The 24084-nt window shown below is 38.1% G+C and overlaps 1 protein-coding gene across 4 annotated transcripts in view; it reads left to right on the top strand.

The window, feature by feature from the left end:
- SRPK2 (SRSF protein kinase 2) overlaps positions 1–24084 on the top strand; it is a 223180-nt gene that overhangs the window by 138890 nt on the left and 60206 nt on the right. For all 4 annotated transcript variants that reach the window (XM_054564087.1, XM_054564084.1, XM_054564086.1 and 1 more), the window contains one exon: positions 14222–14373. In XM_054564087.1, the coding sequence (XP_054420062.1) occupies positions 14222–14373 (152 nt within the window). The remainder of the gene's footprint in view (positions 1–14221; positions 14374–24084) is intronic.

Genomic DNA, 24084 nt, shown 5'->3' with positions numbered 1-24084 from the left:
GTGAAAAGGGGGTGAATAATAGTACTTATCTTGGAGTTGTTTGAGGAATAAATGAGTTAATTATGAGTAGAGTGCTCAGAATAGTACTGAAGAGTTTCTTTATAAAATATTGTTATTTTTAGTAATGTATTTATTGCCAGCTGGAGATACACATTCACTGTTTGTTTTGATATATTCTTGTTTACCAGTTTGTTATGAATCATCATTTTTTCTTATCATTTAGACCTTCCTAATCATTTTCTGTCTTCCTGAAATATAGTTTATGTTTATAAAGAAACTTATATAAAAAAAGTGTGTAAGAAATTTAGATGTTTCTTTAGAAGAAGACTGTGAATGGTAAACTCAAATTTTTGTTGTTTTAAGTATTTTTATTTGCTTTATGGATATATATTTTCTTTAGCCAGATACGCAACTGAGAATGTCAGTTATCAGCTCTCAGTACTTTGATGATTTTTAAACTATTGTTTGACTTCCATTCTTTCTTTTGAGGGGTCTGGTGACAGTGTAATTGTCATGCCTGTATAGACAAATCTGGTTGGTCCCCCTCCCCCCTACTATTTTTTCTCTTTACTTTGGAGTTCTTCAACTTTACTGAGTATTTCTCTGTATCTGGCTCATTTTATGCTCTTAGAATTTGAAGCATATGTTCTTTATCAATTCTGGGCAATTCTTAGCTATTATTTCTTGTAACGGCCCCCCTTTCTCCCTTCTCCAAGAACCCCAAGTGCTAGATACATTATACCTTCTCATTCTCTACTTCAGTTCTCAATCCTTTTAAAAAATATTTTATTTATTCATCTTTAGAGAAAGGGGAACGGGGGAGAGAGAGAGAGAGAGATCAATGCATGAGAGAAACATCTTCAATTAGTGGCCACTGGTGTGGGCCCTGAGGGCAACCCAGGCATGTGCCCTGACCAGTAATCAAACCAGCGACCTTTCACTTTGCAGGATGATACTCAATCACCTGAGCCATGCTGGTCAGGGCCAGTTCTCAATTTTCCATTTTTTCAGTCTCTTTATCTTCTGCGCAACATCCTACATGATTTCTTCAGATCCATCTTTCTGTCTCTTATTTGTTGTCTAATCAACAAATTTGAAGTCTTTTTCCCCCCTGCTCTTTAATGTCCTTCTTTTCAACATTATGACATACTTATTTTATTTTTTTATATTTTTTAAAGATTTTACTTACTAGGGAGAGGAGAAGGGGAAGAGAAAGAGAAAGATAGGGTGAGAAACATCAGTGTGTATTTGCCTCTCATGCACCCCCAGCTGGAGACCTGGCCCACAACGCAGGCATGTGCCCTGACTGGGAATCGAATCAAACCAGCAACCCCTTGGTTTGCAGACTGGCATTCAATCACCGAGCCGCACCAGCCAGGGCTGAACATACTTATTTTATAGTCTATATTTCCTAATACTAGTATCTGAAGTCTATTTTTGCTGTTTATTAATCTTTTGGGGCTTGCTTTTAGGCTGTTTTCTTGTTTATTTAGTAATATGAAACAAATTGTTAAATCACAGTTGCCCAATCTTAATTGCTCAGATGCCCAAGGAGCCCTGCTTGGTCAAGAGTACATTTCTCCTAAGAGGATTTGGTTTTACTTACTCCAAGATCTGTGGGATGGCAATGACCCATAAACACTGAAATTAATTTCTTGGCTTGAATGTTTTCCATTTTTATTTATAATAATAGATTCAAATGCTAACTCTGCTTGAGGGGAAGCTTGGGGAGCTTTAGTTGGAAAGTTCTTAGGGCAGATTTGCTCTTCCTCTCCAGTCTGAAGAAGTACAGGTATAGTGTCCCCAGTTTGACTCACTGGGTCGCCCTTCGTGGCTGGCTCCTTAGTTGGGCCTGTCCTTGCTTACCAGTTCACTTAGTTGGAATCTGACCTACTCTAACCTTATTCTTGAGCCCTATCTCATTGGGATGGAATTTGCTGCTTCCAGAATCTCTCTTATTTCCTTAGAAAATGTTTTTCTTTTGGCTTCTTCAGGTAGCTACCAATCTCTGAAAATGGCCACTCCTAAAAGAATAATACTAATGTGCTTCGACATCTTTGAAAAACTTTATACACAATTCCTGTAATAAGGTTGCATTAGTGCCAATTGAAACAACAGTCTTCAAAATTGAAGCTGTTTAAAATTTGAGAATATGAACGAATGAAATTAGAAAGTTTGAGAGGCAGATTGTGTTGCAAAGGACTAATAAATCGTCAGGTGACCTAAACTATGTGCCAGCAATTACAAATTTTGTTAAGATGGGACCAGTTTTGTTGTGTAACACAACATCCATTGTGTGGAACCCTAGTTCACAGGAAGTGTTTGAGGACATTGGGCTTAACTTTGCACTTGTTAAAAAAGACCTATTTAGAACAAGTCATATGTTACAATATTACAGAATTTTTATTAAGCAGTCTGATTGTTAAATTTTTAAAAATCCATGTTAGATATACTTTTCTGCAAAGATGATTATAACAGCAGTATAGCCCATTTTGTCATATTGTCTTGTGAGGAATATGTAATAGGTAACAGAGATCCTTGTGAAACTTTAATTTCTTAACTAATCATGATTATAAAATACATGGGTTTCAAAGCAAAAGGGTTAGGAGGTGGGACTGATGGTGACCTTTGTGTTAGGACCCTCACAGCTGAGCAGAGGTGTGGTAGCTGTCTTATGAGTGATCTGTCGGGGTGTACTTGTTACTCACAGCTGGAGCCCTGAGGAAACAGATTCATTGTAACCACACACCAGAAGGATGGACAGGTGAGGATTAACCCTTATTGACTGCCTATGATGTGCACATCATTTATAATCATCACAACACCCTGAGTTTTACTAGAGGTCCAGAGAAGTTGTCACTGGCTTGAGTTTTCATGGATTTTTAAGTGATGGAACTAATATTCAAACCTAACCCATAGCCTTTCTGCTGGACAGTTACATGTTGTTGTACTTTGACTTTTATCCTAACTCTCCAGCCCTAAAATAGAGTTAGGTGTGACCTACCCATGTCCCAGACCAGTGATTTTCAACCAGTATGTTGTAGCACATGAGAGTGCAAGAATTTTTAAAGCATGTAATACCTGACTATCAGGGCACAGACTCTTTTCCTTTAGGTTGTCAAATTAAAAAATGACAACAACCAACACAACAATAGTGGTCTGGTGTGAATGTATTAAAATTATACCTATTTTTTCAGATTGGCAAAAAGTATATTTTTGGCATGCTGCAGAATTTTAGTAATTAGTTTATGTGTGCCATGAGATGAAAATGGTTGAAAATTGCTGCCCTAGACAGTTTACTTTGTTGTTCTTTAGTAAATTCTCCCTAGGTGTTTGGAGGCGGGGGTGGTGGGTGGGTGTCATTGATACGAGCCACTTTCCCAGCAGCTACTTTCTCTTTCCTTGTGTTCCTTTTCTGTCTTTATAACTGATTTATTCCTGTCGTTATACACATGGTACTAAGTTTAAAAAGTATGATGGGCAGTCCTTGAGTTCCTTTTCCTGGAGAGGGCTGTTATTATCAGTTTCTTGTTACTCCATCTTGTGACCACGAGGCACATGTTTTGTGTGTCTATATAACAAATGATACATGCCATACACAAATGCTCTGCACCTCTGTATCATCAGTGGTACGTTTTTCATATTAGTACATAGAGAACTTCCTCATTATTTATTGAGAAATAATCCACATTCCATATAATTTACCCATTTAAAATGTACAGTGCACAGGTTTTTCAGTGTACTTACAAAGTTGTGCAGCCATCACCAACCGTCTAATTTTCAAATATTTTCATCATCCCTTATTGAAATTCTATACACTTGAGGAACCACCTCCATTCCCTCCCACCCCCTTAACCATAAGCAGCTACAAATCTGCTTTCTGTCTATTCTGGGAATTACATGTAAGTAGAATTATTAAATATGATCTTTAGCAACTGGCTTCTTTGATTTACCATAATTTTTACAAGGATCCTCCATGTTGTAGCATCTGTCAGCACTTCATTCCTTTTTATTGTCATTTCTTTTTATTGTTGAGGAATATTCCATAGTATGGCTATACTACCATTTTATTTCTTCATTAATTAGTGAACATTGAGATTGTTTTCTAATTTTGGCTATTATGAATAATAATGCTATGAACATTTATATACAAGTTTTTGTTTTGATGTATGTTTGTGTTTCTCTTGGTTATAAACTTCAGAGTAGACTTTCTGGGTCATAATGGCAACTCCTTAACCCTTGGAGAAACTGTCAAGTTTTTCAAAATGATTGCAACGTTTTTCTCTTCTCATAAGTGGTATGTAAGGGTTCTAATTTTTGCACATTCTTGCCATCACTTGTTATTATCTGTCTTTTTGATTATTGCCATCCTAGTGGGTGTGAAGTGGTAGCTCTTTGTGGTTTTGATTTTTTATTTTTCTGATGGCTAATGATGTATATTTTTTCTAGTAGTGGGTATGAAGTGGTAGCTCATTGTGGTTTTGATTTTTTTATTCTTCTGATGGCTAATGATGTACATTTTTTCTAGTAGTGAGTGTAAAGTGGTATCTCACTGTGGTTTTTGAATTTTTAAATTTTTCTGATGACTAATGATGTGTACATTTTTTCTAGTTTTATATAGTTTTTTAGATTTGGACACTATGAACTATTTTGAATTAATTGTGTGTATGGTGTGAGCTAGGAGCCCAGTTTTATTCTTTTTTTTAAAAAAATTGAGTTTAATAGAGAGAGAAGCATTGCTTTCTTGTTCCACTTAATTACACACTCATTGGTTGATTCTTGTATGTGCCCTACCTGGAGCTTGAACTGATAACCTTGGTGTATCAGGGTGATGTTGTGACCAACTGAGCTAATGGCCAGGGCCCAGTTTTATTCTTTTGCATGTGGATATTCAGTTGTATCAATGAGTTGTATCAACATCATTTGTTGAAAAGACTGTTCTTTCCCCCATTGAATGGTCTTGGCACTATTGCCAAAAATCAGTTGACTTGTAGAGCGAGCATTTATTTTTGGACTTTAAGTTCCCATTGATATCAGTCTTTATGCCAGTACCACATTGTCTTGATTACTGTAACTTTTGAGGAAGTTTTGAAGTCAAGAAGTGTGTGTTTTCCAATTTTGTTCTTTTTCAAGATTGTTTTGGCTGTTCTGGGTCTTTGCATTTTGACAGGCATTTTACGAATGACTTGTCATTTTCTGTAAAAAGCCAACAGGTATTTTGATAGGGATTGAATTGAATCTGTAGATCTCTTTGAGGCATATTGTCATTTTAACAGTATTAAATCTAAATCTCCACTCCATGAATATGGCATCTCTTTGTTTATTTTGGTATTCTTTAACTTCTCTTAATAATGTTTTTTAGTTTTCACAGCGTAAGTTTTGAACTTCTTCTGTTAAATTTAATCCTAACTATTTTATTATTTTATGCTGTTATAAATGGAATTTTCTTAATTTCACTTTATTATTTTTAGCAGAGTTGTGTTATATTTCTGTGCCATGGTCTATCATAATGTTATCAAAAAGTCCTTTATTGATGGATTTTTAGGTCCCAACATGTTGATTTTTGCAGACATTGTCACTGTGAGTATATCATTAAGGTGAGTCCCAGTAAGGTGGTGTGTTGAGAACCATCTAGCAAATTTAAAATGGATGTACCCTCCCTGTTTATCCTTTTACAGCTTATTTTAAAACTTCCAGTAGCTGGCTGATAGAAAAATGTTTCAAACTCTTTTCACTTAACCTTACTTACTTATTACAAATATGGATATGTTGGAATAGGTTCATGCTGCTCCAGCCCTAAGTGGTGCTGTCCAGTAGAACTTTCTGTGATGGTAGAAACGTACTGTGTCTGCACTGCTCACGCCATAGCCACCTGCTGTCTGTGGCTGCGGAGCGCTCGAAATGAGGCTGGAGTGATCTGAAGAACTGAATTTTAGTTTTAATTAATTTGGCTAATGGCCAATGTATTTAAAACTCTTAGATTTAAAACTTGGGGAGGCTGGCAGAAGCCTTGTCCAGGGTGGTACATTTTGCATTATTTCCTGAGGAGCATGAGGCAATCATTAGTGGTTATGGTAAATTTCATCAACATGAAGTTCTCAGTAAACAGCTCTTTTTTTTTTTTTTGGTAGCAGTATAACATGTACCCATCTGTCTTTGGATGGCTTACAGAACTTTTATGTAGAAACAAATATGGGTCCTTAGTTTGCTAATTCTTATATGTATATGTTGTCCTAACGTAAAATGTTTGGCTTACATGAGACTTTTATACATATATTTCTCTAAAACCTGCATTTGAAATTTATGAATTGATGTTGGTGTTTATAATATGGGTCATTCCCTTTACATCTTGAGCCAGGAAGTCTCAGGTTTTGTTGGTGGCTTGAATAATAACCTTGTACTTTGACTCTGAAAGAGGCTCTGCCCTTGGCTCTTTCATTGCTCTTTTCTCCTTGGCACTCATATGTGCTTGGAAAGGTGTTGGCTAACAGCTGCTTGCATATGACCTCTGCTTGTACTTGTAATCCAAACATTTATTTTTTTAGCCATAGACACCACATATCAAACAATCTGCTGTATTTCTACACTGCTCCTCAAACTCAGATGAGCTTAAATACAGTACATTTTCTCTGAAAACCCTTCTTTCTTCTCCTGCTTTGTTCTCTGCTCAAATTAATGATAACACTATCTTACTTCCAGAAATCTAGGAGATAAACACCCATCTCCAGCAAATGAACTACCAGGTTCTGAGTTCAGGATTTTACATCCTCACTGGACTCCTCACTGGTTTCCTTGCTTCTGGTTTATATCCTTCCTACATGTTCTGCACAACAATTCCGTATGTTCTTGCAGAAGGCAAATCTCTGGTCCTAAAATTGCATTTCAGTGGCTTCTACTTGCCTTGAGGATAGAGCCCAGACTCCTTGGAACTGAGGATAATTCCTCAGCGAGCTGACTGCTGCTGACAGTCTTCCCTGTCTCCAGCCACACTAGGTGGCTGGAGGTCTTTATGCCTCCAGTCACCTTGTTTCCTGGGCCTCGTGTTTGTGTGCATTCCTGTCCTCCTGACTAGACCGTGCATCTCCCAGTGCTGTGCTCCTTTGTGTCCTGGTTCACTTCCTGGTGTGTGGTAGACACTCTTCTGAGTCTGTGGAATTGCCAGGTGTCATTGTACATGCCTTTGAGCTCTTTGGTTTGTTTAAACTTCGTCAGTCTTTCTGTCTCCACTTGAGTAGTAATAACATTTTCTGCCAGGGCCTGCAGATATTTTATAAAATATTAACAGTACCAGTGGCATAAGTGTAATCATGTCAGCCCCTCTGTTGCCTAAGATGTAGATTTTAGGAGATTAAGCAGTCAGCTCCTTTACTAATCCAAAAGGTAGGTTAGTTGAGAAGCAGGTCTGGTTTACTTATATCTTCGCTAACTTTTAGTTGGCTGTGTTCCATATTCTAAAAAAACAATGCAGTTTTGGAAAGTAGGAAAGTCGATATGTTTGCCATTCAGTTGGAATTTGGGGAATACGTTTTTTGTTTGTTTGCTTTTTTACTTTTTATTTGCTTATGCCCAAAAGAGAATTGGCTTTCAGCCCTGATTACCCAGCTTCTTAATTTCTCTGGCTAATTCAATCATTGAAAACAAACTCAGATCTCACTGTTGAGGCCAAAATCTGATAATTTAACATGAACTACTCTATCACTTATTGAGAACTTGGTATCTGTATTTTGTCTCAATCGCTGCACAACAAATTTACCATACATTTAGCAGCTTAAAACAGTACCCATTTATTAACTCAGTAGGTGTCCAGGTCAGAAGTTAGGGCTGCACAGCGCAGCTGGATATTCACTGGATTGAAATCTAGCTGATGGCCTAAGCCGCAGTTCTCATTTAGGGCTCAAAGCCCTCTTCCAAGATCTTGTCTTTGGCAGAATTCATTTCCTTGCATTATAGTCCCTGCTATCCTTAGCTATTGTCTGGGGGTCTTTTTCACACCTAGAGCCACCTTGCTTTGTGGCACTAATGAATGGGCAGTTCACACGTGGATGTTTGCTTTCAACCAACCCAGCTGGAGCACATCTCTTTGACTTCTGTGAACAGCTGAAGAAAACTCTCTATTTTTAAAGGCTCATGTGGTTAGGTCAGGCCCACATTTTGCCATATAACATGATTATGAGAGTTATATGACATTCACAGGGTCTACCCACACTCAAGAGAACAGGGAATTAATTATGCAAGGGTGAGGATCATTGGGGCTCATTTTAGAATTCCGGCTATCACAGCAAACACTTCACATTTAGGTTTGGTTTACCCAAAGTTTAGAAATTCTCTTTTCATTAGAGAGGAATGCATGGAATCATGGCTTTTTCCTCCCTAGCTGCGTGGATGTACTCAGTGTTACAGAAAGCCTTTTTAGATAAGCTATTTTGAGAGAAAATATATATTGATTGAGTCTATCCTTAAGAAGAAGTGTCAGATTATATATTCCTCAGGCTAGCAATTACTACCGAGAGAGGGAGAATGAGAAGGGGGGAGAGAAGTAGAGAGTGAGTTTTAGATCAGGTGGTGGACACAGGAAAGAAAGAAAAAGAAGTGTGAGTTTTTTGTGATGTCCCTAGAATACTGCCTGAAGTGATTCATTTGGAAGTTCTTTTATTTTGGTTAAATAGTAATTGAGTGAAAATTTCTTAAATTGTGCCAGTTGCCATTTAGGCTGATGACAAGGATTTTTTTTTTTACCCTGCCAAATGTGAAGTTTACTTGTCCTTTTCTCTGCTCAAAACAAATAGCAGCTTAGAAGGAAATTGGAACTCCCATCCAGTTACCATGGTAATTTAGAGTAGATGATACATGCATTTTGTTAGGGAAAACTAAAGTTTTTCCTCCCTTTTCTGATAGAGCAAATGTATATGAAAAATAATATGTAGTAGATAAGCATGATAAAATAAGCTTAGTAATATATGTAAAGCAAAATATTTTGTGGGATTTTTTTAAATTGCATTTTTATGATTGCCCCTTTTTGCAGGTAATGATTAGTTATTAATTATGTAAATGACTAGTTAGAATTTTGCTTTCTAAATTTTTTATTCCAGTCTCTGAGGTGGTATGTTTCTTGTTACATGGGAACATGATCTCAAATTAGTACCTTGTGTAAACTTTTGGCAGTTAGACTCTCAGTGTACTTTTTACAGAACTGCATACCACTTTTCACTGTGAATATCGTTGGGCAGTTGGTGAAGAAACCATGCATATAATTGTTTAAATGTAGATATTTCTATTTTTTCTTGGAAGCATGTACTTTATAAAGGTATAAATTGGACATTAAAGTATATTACATAGTTGTATACACTTTTGTTTTATAAAAGCAGCTTTTTGAGGTATAATCCACATACCATACAACTTACATGTTTAAAGTGTACAGTGTTTTTTTAGCGTGTTCACAGGTTGTGTAACTGTCACCATGTTAGAACATTTTTATCCTCTTAAAGAAACCCTGTACCTATTAACAGCCAATCCCCATTTTTCTCCTCTTTTCTCCTACTTGCAGCCCTAAGCCAGTATTAATTTCCTCTGTCTCTATAAATTTGCCTATTCTGAACATTTTGATACACAATGGAATCATATAACATGTGGTCTTTTGTAACTGGCATTTTTCACTTAGTGTGATGTTTTCAAGGATGATACATGTAGCATGGATCAGTACTTCATTTCTTTTTATTGTTAAACAATATTACATTGTAGAGATATACTACATTTTATTTATCAGTTGATGCACATTTGGGTTATTTCTGCTTTATGTCTATCATGAATAATGCTGCCATAGATATTTTTGTAGAAGGTTTTATGGGACATGCAGGATGGGCAGAAGTAGGTTTACAGTTGTTTATATGGAAAAAGACATTACCTAAAAGATAAATCATAAGTTAGGATATGAAATAATAATAATATGACAATATATAAATAATAAAAGAATAAATTGTTTTGCATACTTACCACTGTAAGCCTTCTTTTACCCCTGCCATATGCTTTTATTTCTTTTGGGTATATATCTAGGAGTGGAATTGGATTATATGGTAACTTTAAATTTAAACTTCTATATTACACTCCTGCTACAACATATGAGGGTTCCAGTTTTTTCCTCCTTGACGGTGGTATCTCACTGTGGTTTTGATTTCCATTTCCCAGATGACTAATGATGTTGAACATCTTTTCATGTGCTTATTGGTCATTTTTACATCTTCGTTGGAAAAATGTCTGTTTTAGTCTTTCTCTTATTTTTAAATTGGTTTATTTTTTTTTATTAGTGAGTTGTAAGAGTTCTTTTCATATGCTAGATGTAAGTCCCTTCTCAGTTGTGTGATTTTCAGGTATTTTCTTCCATTCTGTGGGATGTCTTTACTTTCTTGATGATGCCCTTTGAAGCACAAAAGTTGTTAATTTTGATCAAGTCTAGTTTGTCATTTTTTAACATCATATCTAACAAACATTGCCTAACCTAAAGTAATGGAGAGTTGCTTTTATATTTTTTCTTGCAAGTTTTACAGTTTTTGTTCCTTCATTTAAGTCTTTAATTCATTTTGAATTAATATTTATGTATGTGTGAAATAGGGTTGCAACGCTGATTTTTTGCATACTAATATCCATTTGTCCCAGTACCGTTTGATAAGGTGTTGGCACCCTTGTCAAAAATATTTATCGCTCCTCCCTCCCCCCATGGCTTCTTGAATGCTTCTAGTGATTCTTACATGAGATAACTTCTTAATGGTTTTCATGAAGATTGATTAAATATATTTCATGACTATGTACTTGGTAAGTAACCTATCACCTGTTGATTTTTTAAACAATTAAGATTTAGTCAGGCTTTGAAGTACTGTAGAAGCTACCAGAAACCACTTTGAAGAAGCCAGTCTTAAAGATGGTGTAATGTTGTTCTCTCTTGCACACATCTTTCCTAAGACAGATTTACTTGTGTTTCTCCTTTGCGCTAAGCAGTAACAAGAATGGGTAGGATGAATAAGAATCAGGGATTGAGATTATAACATTTGACAGTTTACATTGTATTGAATCTTACTATGACAAATTGAGTTATTTGAGAGTTGGCAATAACTGATGTGAAGCAGATTATTAGGAGAAGCCTTGGAAAAAATAATAATCACTGGTGTGACCAGGAATCTCTCATTTTTTAGGCCAAGCTTCTCCTCTGGTATTGATGAATCTGAAGGGTCTAGACTAGTGCTATCCAGTAGAAATATAGCCTCCAAAATATTCTAGTAGGCACATTAACAAAAGTAAAAATAAATCAGTTGAATTAAAATTTAATACTATATGTCATTGTATCCGAAACATTATTTTAACATGTAATAAATATAAAATGATTAATAAAATATTTTACTTTTTTTTTACTAAATCTTGGAAATCCAGTACATACTTTACACTTAGAGCATACCTCAGAGTGGAATAGCCACATGTCAAGTGCTTAGTACCCACATGTGGCCAGTGGCTACCTTGTTGAACAGCATAGTTATGGAAGTTCTGATAGATGACCATTTGAAATACTGCATCAACATTACTCAGTTTCCTTTGTACTTCAAGGTACCCCGGCCCCTCCCTTTAACTTGATACATGTGACTCTGAGGGGAGCTTTCTTGCTGCTTGTTCACTGAGACCAGAGGCTCTGAGAATTTTGTTAATTGACGCAGGCAACTCACCAAACGGGTGAAGAATAATTGAGAGAAACGCATTATGAAGGAGGCACCTGAGAAAAGAGAAAAATGGGCCATGGAAGTTAGAATCTCTTCTCTTTTCACAACCTACCCCATTAAGGTAAAGCTTTATAAAGAAAATGCTACTAGTGCATTGGTTTTCAAATGGGCATGATTTTGCCCCAGGGAATTGGTCAGTACTGAGATCCATTTTTGATGATCCTAACTGGGGAGTTGGTGTGTTTGTGGTACTGACTGCAGTGGCTGAAGGCCAGGGATGCTGATAGCATCTTACAGTGTACAAAGCAGCCCCCACAGCAATGAGTCATCTGGCCCAAATGTTGATAATATTGAGCACAATATGCTCCACAGTGGTAGAACAAGACCCTCCAGTTCTCCTTTTATTACTTGTTACATGATTTCTGCAGGGAATATAATGTGCTTTCTTTTAAATTTACATTCTCATCTTTTCATGTAAACTTTCTAGGGAAGAAATAGCCAACTTTCAAAGTATTTCTAATGGAGCCAGTTTGTCAGGTAGATAGATTCCGCCCACAGCCCTGAAGAATGGGTCTTTCACTTCCTCTTGCCTCTGGGGAAGTGGCTGAGCTGCTGGTCCTCCCTGCCTCCCCTTCTCCAGGGCCCTTTTGCCTGGGACCATTCTACTTTCAGTTGAGGGCATGTCTGTTAAGAGAATGCACATTTGCAAGGCTGCTAGAAAGGTGATTGCACTTCCACAAGGGCTGTTGGAATTCTGGGGTGTGCTCTGGCAGTGATGTGGGTGTTTGGCTGTGATTATTCCTTTTCAGTGCTCCATCAGGAGGACGGTTCACTCAGGAGTGCAGTCACCACCCTGTTCTAACTAATGCTAACCAAGGAGCTGTAACTTTGAGCCTTTGTAAAATCTAGCAAGTTGAAATCAATACAAGTCATTTTTTTGCTTATAAACATTCTTTTTGTAAGTAGTTAGTCATCCTCAACAGTGGATGTGTTAAAGACAAAAAGGTCAGTTTGTCTTTAAGGTTACTAACAGGGTGTGATCCCCACCCCTTCCTCATGACTGCTGGTGTCTCCACTGCTTTCCACCCTTCTCTCCTTTGTTGCTTGTGGCAGTTTAAGTTTTTGGTGAGAAACCACATAAAAAAGCTGTAGCTAGTTTAGGCTAAAGACAATGTAGTAAGGGCTGTTTGGGGACTCGTAGATTGGCCAGAATTTAGAGGTACACCTTAGAAAGGAGCAGTAGTCAGGGCAGCTCCTCTGTTCTTGCCTCTTACTACCAGCTCTAGATATACACTTGCATCCTATGCCAGCTGGTGTTGTCAAGGTTCCGGGGCTCACCAGTGAGCTTTGACTCTGTGCCCCAGACTGTGTGCTACAGTGAGGAGAGAGACTGGAACCAGTCTTTCATAGTGCAGAAATGAAAAGGAACATGAACACTGGGTAGGCCCCTAAAAAGGTCAGTTGTCTACCGCATCAGTGCCAAGGGGTTACCCTTCTCACCAGACTAAGACCTCCTACTCAAACTGCCTCTGGGAACACACCTGCCAGCCCTACCCTTTCCCCCACAGCTGTGAACAGCTTGGTGGGGAGCAGTGGTGGTCCCCTGTTGGGGCAGTGTGTGGCTGAAGGGAGGGATGTGCTTCTGGCATCAAAGTTGAGACTTTAGGTTCAAGTTTTCCCATTGGGATACTGTTAGAAATAGCAGTTAAATTTTATGGCATGCATTTAATATGTTCTTGCGTGATTCTAGATATCTGAAAGAAGTTTTGTAGCTGTAACCTCTCAAGCTGGGTTGTTTTGTTTTTGTTTTTGTTTTTGTTTTTTTGCAGTGCAGGTTTTCCTATTCTTTGTGAAAGAGTATACTACACATCATTTAGCTTTTTTGTGACAATTACAAATGACTATTGCAGACATTACTTTAATGTATGAACTGTATTTGTATTATACTGATTTTGGGCATTTTCTTTAATATCCTGTTTGGGGCAGTGTTTTGGATAAACAAGGTTGAAAATAACTGAATTCTTTAATGAAAATAACCATATATCAGCTATAGTTGATTTTAGTCAGCTTTTGTGAGTTATCCAGGATACCTAACCACATTTCTACTATTTTGTAGGAAAAGAAACTCTGATTTAAAATAATGGAAAATAAGCCCCTTTATAGGGTCAGGGCTGCTTTCATATGTCTTTTTATAATCTCTGCAGGATGTGTTTGTATATCATGGAGGGTTATGCCTTTATTTCACTTAATATTGTCAGGACTTAAACAATACTGAAGCTTGGGGTGAAAGCGCGCCTGTAAGAAATACAAGGGGAGCATTCCTTGGCTAGTAAGGGCAGTTTTTTCTTCCTGGTCTATGTTGAAACATTACATGAATTCAGTAAAATGGATCAAGTGACATTAATCAGCATTTCTTCTTAGTGTATTGCAGGTTCTATTAATTTTTCATACTAAGAAACTCTCAAGTGTGTCTATAATGCAAGATTTATTTCTAAGTAAGAATTTTCTTTCTGCTGTTTCAGGCCGGAGCCTCAACAGAAAGCTCCCTTAGTTCCTCCACCGCCACCTCCACCACCACCGCCACCTCTACCAGACCCCACGCCCCCCGAGCCAGAGGAGGAGATCCTGGGCTCCGACGATGAGGAGCAGGAGGACCCCGCGGACTACTGCAAAGGTGCTGCGCGTGCCACCCCCTGAGCCGCCATCCTGTGATTTGGTTTGGGAACGGACAGGGGCGTTAATGATGTGGATTGCTTGGTCTTTATTAAATTAGCCTCTTAGTGACGTTATTATTTTAAATTCTTGGGTCATTAAATTGAATAATGCCTGAAAATGTAAACAATATGAGGAGAAAAATTGTTAAGAGATAGAAAGTACACATGATATGTACATAGATACTGTGGGTACTTTCAGGTGGATTTAAATGTGCTGATAGAATTAAAGATAGTATAAAGCAGGGCAATTAAAGATAAAAGCATAATATCCATCCAAAAAGAACATAGAGAGTAAGTAGAAGGTACCAGGCTCCTGAGAGGGAGCCAGTGTAATGTTCACTGCACTTGGCTTTAAGCTTTCTGGCTGCTAAGACTAACAAGGAACTGCTCCTTTGTCTGTATAGCATTGAATTACATAGTATTCATCGTCTGTGGAAAGAAAGCCTGCTCATTTGTTTATAGAGACAGACTTTTTCCTGGCATTGTACTCAATGAAAAAGACATTCTGTGGGTTCTGCCACTGTGTGACATAGTAGATTATGCTTTCAGTTATGATTTCACAGAAGACATAGAAATCATTCTATTGGGGTGTTTTTGTATGAGGCTTTGTAAAGACTAAGAGTGTATAGTTAAACTCCTAAAAGGCAAGCATGTTGTGTGGTGAAAATTGAGAACAGTATGACCCAGACTCCATACTTTGTATAGACTGAATGCTTGAGAATCTTGGAGGAAGGAAAGTTTCTATATCTATTCAGCTGCCTCTTTGTTACTTAACTACTCATTTGGACTTTAGTCCCCTCTAATAGAAAATTATCGCTATCTGGAATTCTGAGCTTCTTCTGAACAGTTAATGAGACATTTATTTACTACAAATTAAGGAAGATGTAAGTCAGATTCTGTGCAGCATAAGACTAAATGGCAGAAGATGCACATATTCAGGCCATAAAGCATTAATGAATCTTTGGCTATGCAATATCCTGATATGAATTTATTTAGTGAATGCAGGCCATTTGTGTGTTGGTTAAGGAACAGTGTACTTTGTAGTTACTGTTAAGAGGGAGAGAAAATTCTCATTCTGCTTTGAAAGGTTAAGAACTAATCTTCCACTCTAACCTGATTGGTCCATAGGTGTAAGTTTCTATGTGCAGACTCAGTATTTTCCTTAGGAAAAGGATTGTGGATCTTTAGCATTTGTATGTGTAGTGATTATGACCCTAAAGGTCTGTACCATCTAACAGAGAAAAGGAGGTACAGAGATAGTAAGGAAAGGTGAAAAGATGTTTTTCATCGTCTTCCTTAATCTGCATTTCTTGGCATGGAAATTAAGTTTGAAGAGTAGATGTGGACAGTTGTCTTTTGATTTTGCAGCTTATGCAAAGCCTTAAGGTCTCCTGTAGGAACTATCATCTTCAGCGTACAGGCGTCATTCACCATTGCCTCCCACCTGGCAGGGGATGGGTTGGGAGATGGCACCATTGCTCCTGCCCCTTTGCCACTTCTGCGAATCAGCCCTGTGGATACTCCAGATGAAATTACAGGGCTGTGAATGGAGGATTCCACAGTCAGAGCTGATTCTGGGTAACGTTTGCTTACCTTTAAACATCTTAAGACTATTAGGTCAGCTTCATAAGACATGTTAGAGATGGTAAGGTTCTCTTCTTGTACTCACTCTTATCCCTGACTTTGTAAGTAACTGTGCCTCTATTCACCATGCAGGCAACAGATGCTATTCTTTGAATGTTGTGCTATCGACCATAATAGTTTGTCTAAGGTAACTGACATAAATGCATGCACAGAGTCCGTCGAACTGGGAATGCCTGGTATGAGAACTATGGCCATGTCCCGCTCCCCCTGAATGGAATAGGTAACTTTACCCCCTGAAATCAGTTGAGTTTAAGTTACCAACATGATGCTTTATCACTCCTGAGTACTTTAGTATATTTTGACTGCAATCAAGTACATTCTCCTATGTAACTGCAGTACAACTATCAAAACCTAGTGTTGATATATTTCTATCAGTTAATCCTCAGACCCTACTCAGGTTTTGCCAGTTGCCCAATATGAAACCTAACCTTTGGAGAATCACGTTACATTTTGTTTTCTTGATTCTTTAATCAGTTCCTTAGTCCTTTTCTTGACTTTTTTGACTTTTTGAACATTGTAGGTCAGTTATTTTGTATAGTTTCTTAATTTGGAATATAAAAAGAAATCTTTTCAGGTAGTGCGTGGTTTTGATTTATACCATTACAGTTGTGGTCGGTCACTTGTTTAAGATGGTGTCTGCTGGATATCTCCACCCTAAAGTTACTGTTTACCATGGTAATTAGTATTTTGTTGAGAGTTACTTTGAGACTGTAAATATCCAGCCACTTCTCAGTAGTCTCAACAACAAAACACACCACATATTTTATCTCTTTACAAAAGAAATATTTATCATAGCACATATATAGATACGTTGCAGGGTGGGGTGTAGGATCCCAGCCCCACAAATAGCTGCAGAAAGCATTTGGGGTATGGCTATTCTGAATCGTTTATGATCAGCCAAATTTCATCTTAACTTTTTTTACCTCTATCTAATGTTGTTTCCCATTCAAAACTTGTGAAACCTCAGACACTTTAACAAAAATGCCACTATTTAAAGTTTTAACATTGCTAATGATCGTTCGTTGCATCTTCCTACTTGTCTTGGCATTCTCTTTGGAGTGGACTCTTCTTGAATTCATATCCAGCTTGTTCCTGCCTATCGTCTTTTTAGCACTCCCACTGAATCCAGGAAGACTATGGACTTTGATGTCCGAGAAACCTGGGTTCGATACCAGGCTCTTTAGCTCTGTATCCTTGGATGAGTTTCTTATGCTCTAGGCTTTAGTTTCTTCCTCTGTGGTATAATATCTCTTTAATATAATATATAATAATATCTTGTCACCTAAGATTTTATGAAGAATAAAATTAGGCAAATATGGAAAGTGTGTGGCCTGTTACCTTGATACGTATAAGATTTTTCAGAAATACGAATTTTATGTCTCCTGCCCTGTCTTTGTTTCATCATTCTCTTCTCAGCTGTGTTCCCATCTGTACTTTGATGCTACACCCATTCATGTGGGTTCCCTTAGTGGTCTAACTGTCTTGCTTGTGGTGGGTTTATTTTCCTAGCCTCTGCAGAGAGAGAGCTGTCAGCATTGCTTTTCCCTCTTCCTGTCTTATTTCCTTGTCACCTCTGGTCAGTTATCTGGGGCAGGCACGGTCGCAGCAGGCTTGCAGTTTACTTAGACTTCTACTTCCAAGCCCAGAGGATAACAGGGGTCAGGCACTGGCTTCCATAAACAAGCGCTTCCAGGAGGCTCTTGTGTAATGTGTGCTCACTCATGAGCTTGAGCATAAAGCTTCTTCCACAGGGCAAAACCTCCTCCTGTGGGGAGATTTTAGTGGAATGTGGGTTTTCAGAGTGCAACCTTTGTACCACCTGCATCGGAGTCTCTGTGGGTGCCTGGTATTTTGGGTAACGCTCCTTGGCTGTACTGTAAATCCTGACTTGGAATCCTTGGGGTTAGGACCCACATATTTAACAAGTTCATTAGATGGTATTTATGCACGTTGAAGCTAAGGCCGTCTCGTCTAAGGCATGTATGATTTCCTCTAATACTCCAGAGAAGTGACCCTTCTCTGTACTTTTTTCTCTGTGACTGATTCACTGTGGAAGGGAAATGACTGCTTTGAACTACCTTATGTTCCAAAATTTTTCCAGAACCCTCAGCACATATTTGCTATGAGGACCAGTACACGGTGATAGTAGGAACACTTCTATGTTATATCATGCTGTCTGCACTGACTGACTCCTCAGAGATCCTGTTTTGTGGCTCTTCTAAACTATTTTTAGATAATTTGCACCTTGTACAATTTAATCATTTCTGTTTTTCTGGAGACATCAATTTCAGCAGAGTTGTGGTCTGACTTTGGCACTAAAGCGTTTGTTACTTCCTTAGAAAGGTCTTTAAATCCCTAATCACATCTTAATTAGACCCCGCCCTTTGCCACTCAGAGTAGTATCTGCCACAGTCCAGTCCCCAGCAGTCATCACGGTGTATAATTATATATTTGTTTTTGTGTTCATTTGTGAGCTCTTCCCCAGTCCGAAAGATTCCCTGTGGTCAAGGGCTGTGCATTTTGTTAACCCCACTGCATTTCAGCCATCCACAGTACACTAAATATTTTTCAGTGGATGAAAGAATTGTCCCTAGTGGAGAGCCACAGCTGAGAGATAGAGAGCAGTGATGGCCCCCGTGTCTCGAAGAAGGCATGTCAGGCAAGGAGCTTGATATGCCTTGAAGGGCACCCAAATCAGGGTTCAGATTTTTTGTTTCTGCCTTAAAATCAGCCATAATGCTCCAGATTTGTTATATGTTATACACATTTAACTAGAATACAGTTTATTTCTTTCAAAATTTAGGAATATCTTCTTTAAAACATAGTATATGCTGCATAAATGTTTGTACACTGGCTGAATTTTAACAACTCAGAGCTGCATGTTGGTAGTTATAAGTTCTCATTGGCCTTGTCTCCACAGTCTATATGACATACTATTTAATAGCTTCCAGGGTTTTTGGGTTTTTTTTTTTCAGTTTTAAGAAAGAAATCAATACACCTTATACAAGGTTGCCTTCGAAATGGTGTCATGCGCCATTTCTCAATGCTCAGTGTTCAAGTAAAATGTAAACCTCAAGTGTTCTATGTAGTCTTTCATGTCTGTTCTTTTTGAAATGAAACATAATCTTTATGCATTCACAGTTCTTTTTCTTAAAACAACTAACATGGTACACATACTTAATTCACCATGTTGCATGTGTTTTAAAAATTAATTGCCTTAATTTGCCTTCCTTGAAGCCTTAAAAAGAGACTCGGCTTATCTATATGAACAAAGTAATAGACACTCTTGCATTAATAAGGCCTCATTACAGTTCTTTCATGGAGACTGAGGAGATTCTGACACCTGTTGGTGCTGGGAATTACTACTGACTAGGGTATTGATCAGTTAGCTTTAGTTAGCATGACAGTTGAACTCTTTGAGGCTTTACTCTGTGTACTGCCTTGGAATTTACCAAAGGAATAGAAGGGTAAATGAGAAGCATACCCTACCTTTTAGGAGTTCATGGCTTCATGACTTTGCCACTAGAATATAAATTCAATGGCAGAGCCTTTCCCGCTCTATCACTAGCACCGGGATAGGACAATGTGGCCTCTGAATGTTGACTGAATGAATAGATTAAATTAAATTACTGAAATACTCCTTTTTACCCCTATTGTGTGGTTAGTTAGCTGAAAGAGTAAAAAGGGGAAAATTTGTGAGGGCTTAAAAGGAATGAGGTTGTATTTTGTCAGAGGTAAAAGAAAAACTTCATAGAAAATATAATGGAGTTAAGAATAATTGTAATCTGGCTAAATCCTGGAGACAGGGAAAGGGTTCTCTGAAAAGCTCTAAGTGCTTTTATTTTCCTAACAAATGAGCTAGGAGTTTGGGAGCATCAGATAGAAGGCAGATATGAAGCTAAATTTATGAAGTAAATCAAAACATCGCTTAGTAATATACATTTTAAAAAACATACCCGAAGGAAAATAATAATTTATAGGTGTGTGTAGATTTCCTTGGCTTTCTGTACACACAGTCTTTTTTTTCAGTGCAAGTAGTTTTTCCTTTATATTTTTATGTATTTTATGTTTTTTTTTCCTTGCTTCATCGCTCTAAGCACAAGGTTGAATAGAAGTGATGATTGGACATATTTATCTTATTTCAAATCTTACAGTAAATGTGTAGGTCTTTCAAAAAATATCTTCATCAGGTTATGATGAGTCATAGATTTAAATGTAAAGCTAAATGAAAAAGGTAGGAGAACATCTTTACAACCTTGGAGAAGAGGAAGATTTCTTAGGGTGTATACAAGAAGTATTAATTAGAAAATAAAATTAATGAATTGGATTTCAACAAAATAAAAAGCCTTTGCTAATTAAAAGAAAGTTTTTGCTACATTTTCTGTTTATGCATATTAAATTAGGTTTGTCTTGAGAGGAGCAGTTATATGCCTTTGAAGAGTTTATGGTATTTCTAAAATTTTATCAAAGATTTACATATATGTATCTTAGAAATTACCACTTTAACAATGCTGGTGACAAAAAGCAGTTAAAAGACATTTTTAAAAATGAAAGACTAGGCCCCACAGGGCTGGTGTGACTTAGTGGATTGAGTGCCAGACTGCAAACCAAAGGGCCACCGGTTTGATTCCCAGTCTAGGGCACGTGCCTGGGTTGCAGGCCAGGTCCCCAGTAGGGGGCGCACGAGAGGGAACCTCACATTGATATTTCTCCCCCCCTCTCCCTCCCTTCCCCTCTCTAAAAATAAATAACTAAAATCTTTTTTTAAAAAAATGAAAGTCCAGCTTCAGATTAGAGAAAATACTTGCAATATATATAGCTGAAAGGACATGAGTTGGGAGAGAACATCAGGAAATTTTGTTGGATTTTGGAGAAAAATTGTTATTGATTAGGGCATATGTGTTTCTCAGATATCAAGGAATTGTGTACATAAGATATTTTACTGCAATATTTTACTGCAAATGGTATAGTAAAGATAGGACAAGTCTTTGCCCAATTTTAAAAATTGCAGTAGCTAGTTAAATTATAGGATTTCTAGAATGTGTGTACTTTTGTCTGTCTTGTTTTTGTTTTCTGTATTGAGCACATATTTCTTTGTAAATAGAAAAAAAGAAATGTTTAAAAAGGAGAAACTTAGCACTGAGGAACCACTGTAGACTTTGAACAGGGAAGTGACGTATTTAAGAAAGATTAATTTGTGAATCTTGAATGATTGGAGCTGGAGAGAAGATACACATATGTATATGAGAGGATAAAAAAAGCACACAGCATCACAAAGGTGGCATTTTTATCATTTGACAAATGATTGAATATAGAGGGTAACAATGATAAACTTAAGTTTTGAACTCTGGGGTGACTGGAAGAAGAATAGTGGTGTCTTTTATGCATCCTTTTTTTTTAATAGACTCTGAATTTTGAAATTGCCTGCCATTTCTTCTTTGTTTTGGATGTTGTTTGGCTATTAAAAAACTCAGAGCCAGGTGTGCAGCCCCCCTGTAACAAGTGAACAGCAACCGACAGAGTTGCATTCCACGTCGTGGCTTCACCCCACCATTGTTCCATTTTACTTTTTCTGGGCTACTTTTTCTTTGCCCCAGTTTCCTTCTTATTTTGCTTTATTACCGTTGTATAAACCACCTCAATTACTTATTGGAAAGAAATGGATTTGCAACTATTAACAGGTACAGTGAAATTATAATTGGTCTGGGGCAATTTTGATGAGTTTGACTTTATTTGAGTTTAAAGATAATGGTGAAAATATGAAACAGGCAGCTAGAAACATGAATCTGAGGCTCAAAAGTCGGAGCAAGCAAATGGTATAGTAAAGATAGGTCAAGTCTTTGCCCAAATAACCTCCTGGGTAGCAGCCTCTAAGCCCTTGAAATGTTTTAAGTGTCTTTTTTTACCCAAGGGGGCCATGCCAGATAGTCTACTAATGTGATGTGTGGTAGGGGCTTTTGGGGAAGGTGTGGGGACTGAGGTCAGCCACTTGGCCAGTCAGCCATGTTTACATAACAGAGCCCTAATAAAAGCCCTGGACTCGAGGCTGGGGTGAGCTTCTGTGGCTGGCAGCATTCTATGTGCGTTGTCCTTAAATCCACTGGGAGAGGAAGACAGCTGGATCCTCTGGGATCCTGCCCCATGCATCTCTTCCCTTGAATAATTTTAATCTGTAGTCCTTATACTATAGTAAACTGCAAGTATGACAGCTTTCAGTGAGTTCTCACAAATTAATTAATTACTGAAACTAAATGTGGTGTTCAGAACCCCTGAACTTGCAGCTGGTGTCAGCCGTGAGGGTGGTCTTTGGAACTCCTTCACTCTGCAGTTCTGTCAGAAGAAGTGTCTTGTGGACTGTCCCTAAACCTTACACAAATACTGTAGATTTGATAGGAAACAAATCACATAAGGAGTGTGAATAAAAAAGATAAAGTGAGGCTGTTCATTGACCAGCCTTTGAGAAATTTAATGGAATACAAGAGAAGAAAGAACAAGTTGAAAGAAACTGACAAAGCAGTCGGAGAGGTAGGAGAGCAACCAAAGATGTGTGGCCAACTTGACATGAAACAGACTGAGGCACTGAAAAAAGATGGCAGCTCGGTTAATCTGACCAAAAATTCCTGAACATACTTGGTTATATAACCTGAATTTTACATTTTTTAAAAAAGATTTTATTTATTTTTAGAGAGAGGGAAAGAGAGGGAGAGAAACATCAGTGTGTGGTTGCCTCTTGCACGCCCCCTACTGGGGACCTGGCCCGTAACCCAGGCATGTGCCCTGACTGGGAATCGAACCAGCAACCCTTTGGTTCACAGGTCAGCAGTCAGTCCACTGAGCCACTCCAGCCAGGGCTGAATTTTACATTTTTTAGGTGTAGATAAGTCTTTCTTGCAATCATTCTAAATGTTTGTGGTTCTTGTTGCCACCTATCCGCCCCCCGATAGTCTGCTCTTTTAGATCGGGACATCCCTAGAGGAGGGTGCTGCAGCATCTGGGCCAAATTACCATCGTGGGTCTGTCTCCATGTTCCTTCCTGCTCCTTGATTCTGCGGGTGCTGCCAGTTATCTGTATGAAAATGCTCTTGTCTGTGCTGCTGGGGTTGTTCCTGCTGTACTCAGTGCCAAAGAGCAGGATTGTGTCGTTTAAGAGTAGTGAGAGAGACCAGACCAAATAGGTCCTCTGTCTCCACTTTGTCTGCAGGGTCTGTGCGGCACTGCCTAGGCCCCTGCACCTGTGCCTGCCCTGCGTGCAAGCAGTTCCTCCAGCCATGCCACAGCCCTTCTCCACTGGCCTGCACCACTGCTCCCTGTAGTCGGGGGTGGGCGGGGTCCATTTTTAAATCATTTTTATTTTTCAATTACAGTTGACATACATTATTATATTAGTTTCAGGTGTACACCTCAGTGATTAGACATTACATAACATAAATACTATGTGATCATCCCAGTACATCTCGTACCAATTTGACACCATACATAATTATTAGAATATGATTGACTGTATTCCCTGTGCTGTACTTTACATCCCTGTGACTGTTGTGTAACTACCGATTTGTACTTAATCCCATCACCTTTTTCACCCCTCCCCCCCAGTACCCCTCCCACCTGGCAGCCCTCAGAATGTTCTTTGTATCTTTGAGTCTGTTTTTGTTCTGCTTGTTCCTTTGTTTTTAGGATTCAGTTGTTGCTAGATAAGTATTTAGTGACATTTTGTTCAAATTTTTTAAATCTTTTTTCCTTCTTAAAACCCTTTGACATTTCATGTAATACTGGTTTGGTGGTGAAGTCCTTCAGCTTTTTTTTGTCTGAAAAGCTCTTTCTCTGTCTAAATGATAGTTTTGCTAGGTAGAGTAATCTTGGTGTTGTAGATCCTTGCTTTTCATCACTTTGAATATTTCTTGCCAATCCCTTCTGGCCTGCAGTATTTTTGTTGAGAAATACTAGGTCTGTCAGCTGACAGTTTTGTGGGAGCTCTCTTGTAGGTAACTGTCTTTCTCTTGCAGCTTTTAAGATTCTCTCTTTATCTT

Source organism: Pteronotus mesoamericanus, unplaced genomic scaffold (genome assembly GCF_021234165.1).
Source record: "Pteronotus mesoamericanus isolate MK-2021 breed Mesoamerican mustached bat unplaced genomic scaffold, CSHL_Meso_final scaffold_85, whole genome shotgun sequence".
Lineage (NCBI taxonomy): Eukaryota > Metazoa > Chordata > Mammalia > Chiroptera > Mormoopidae > Pteronotus > Pteronotus mesoamericanus.
This window is presented reverse-complemented; position numbering and strand designations above follow the sequence as displayed.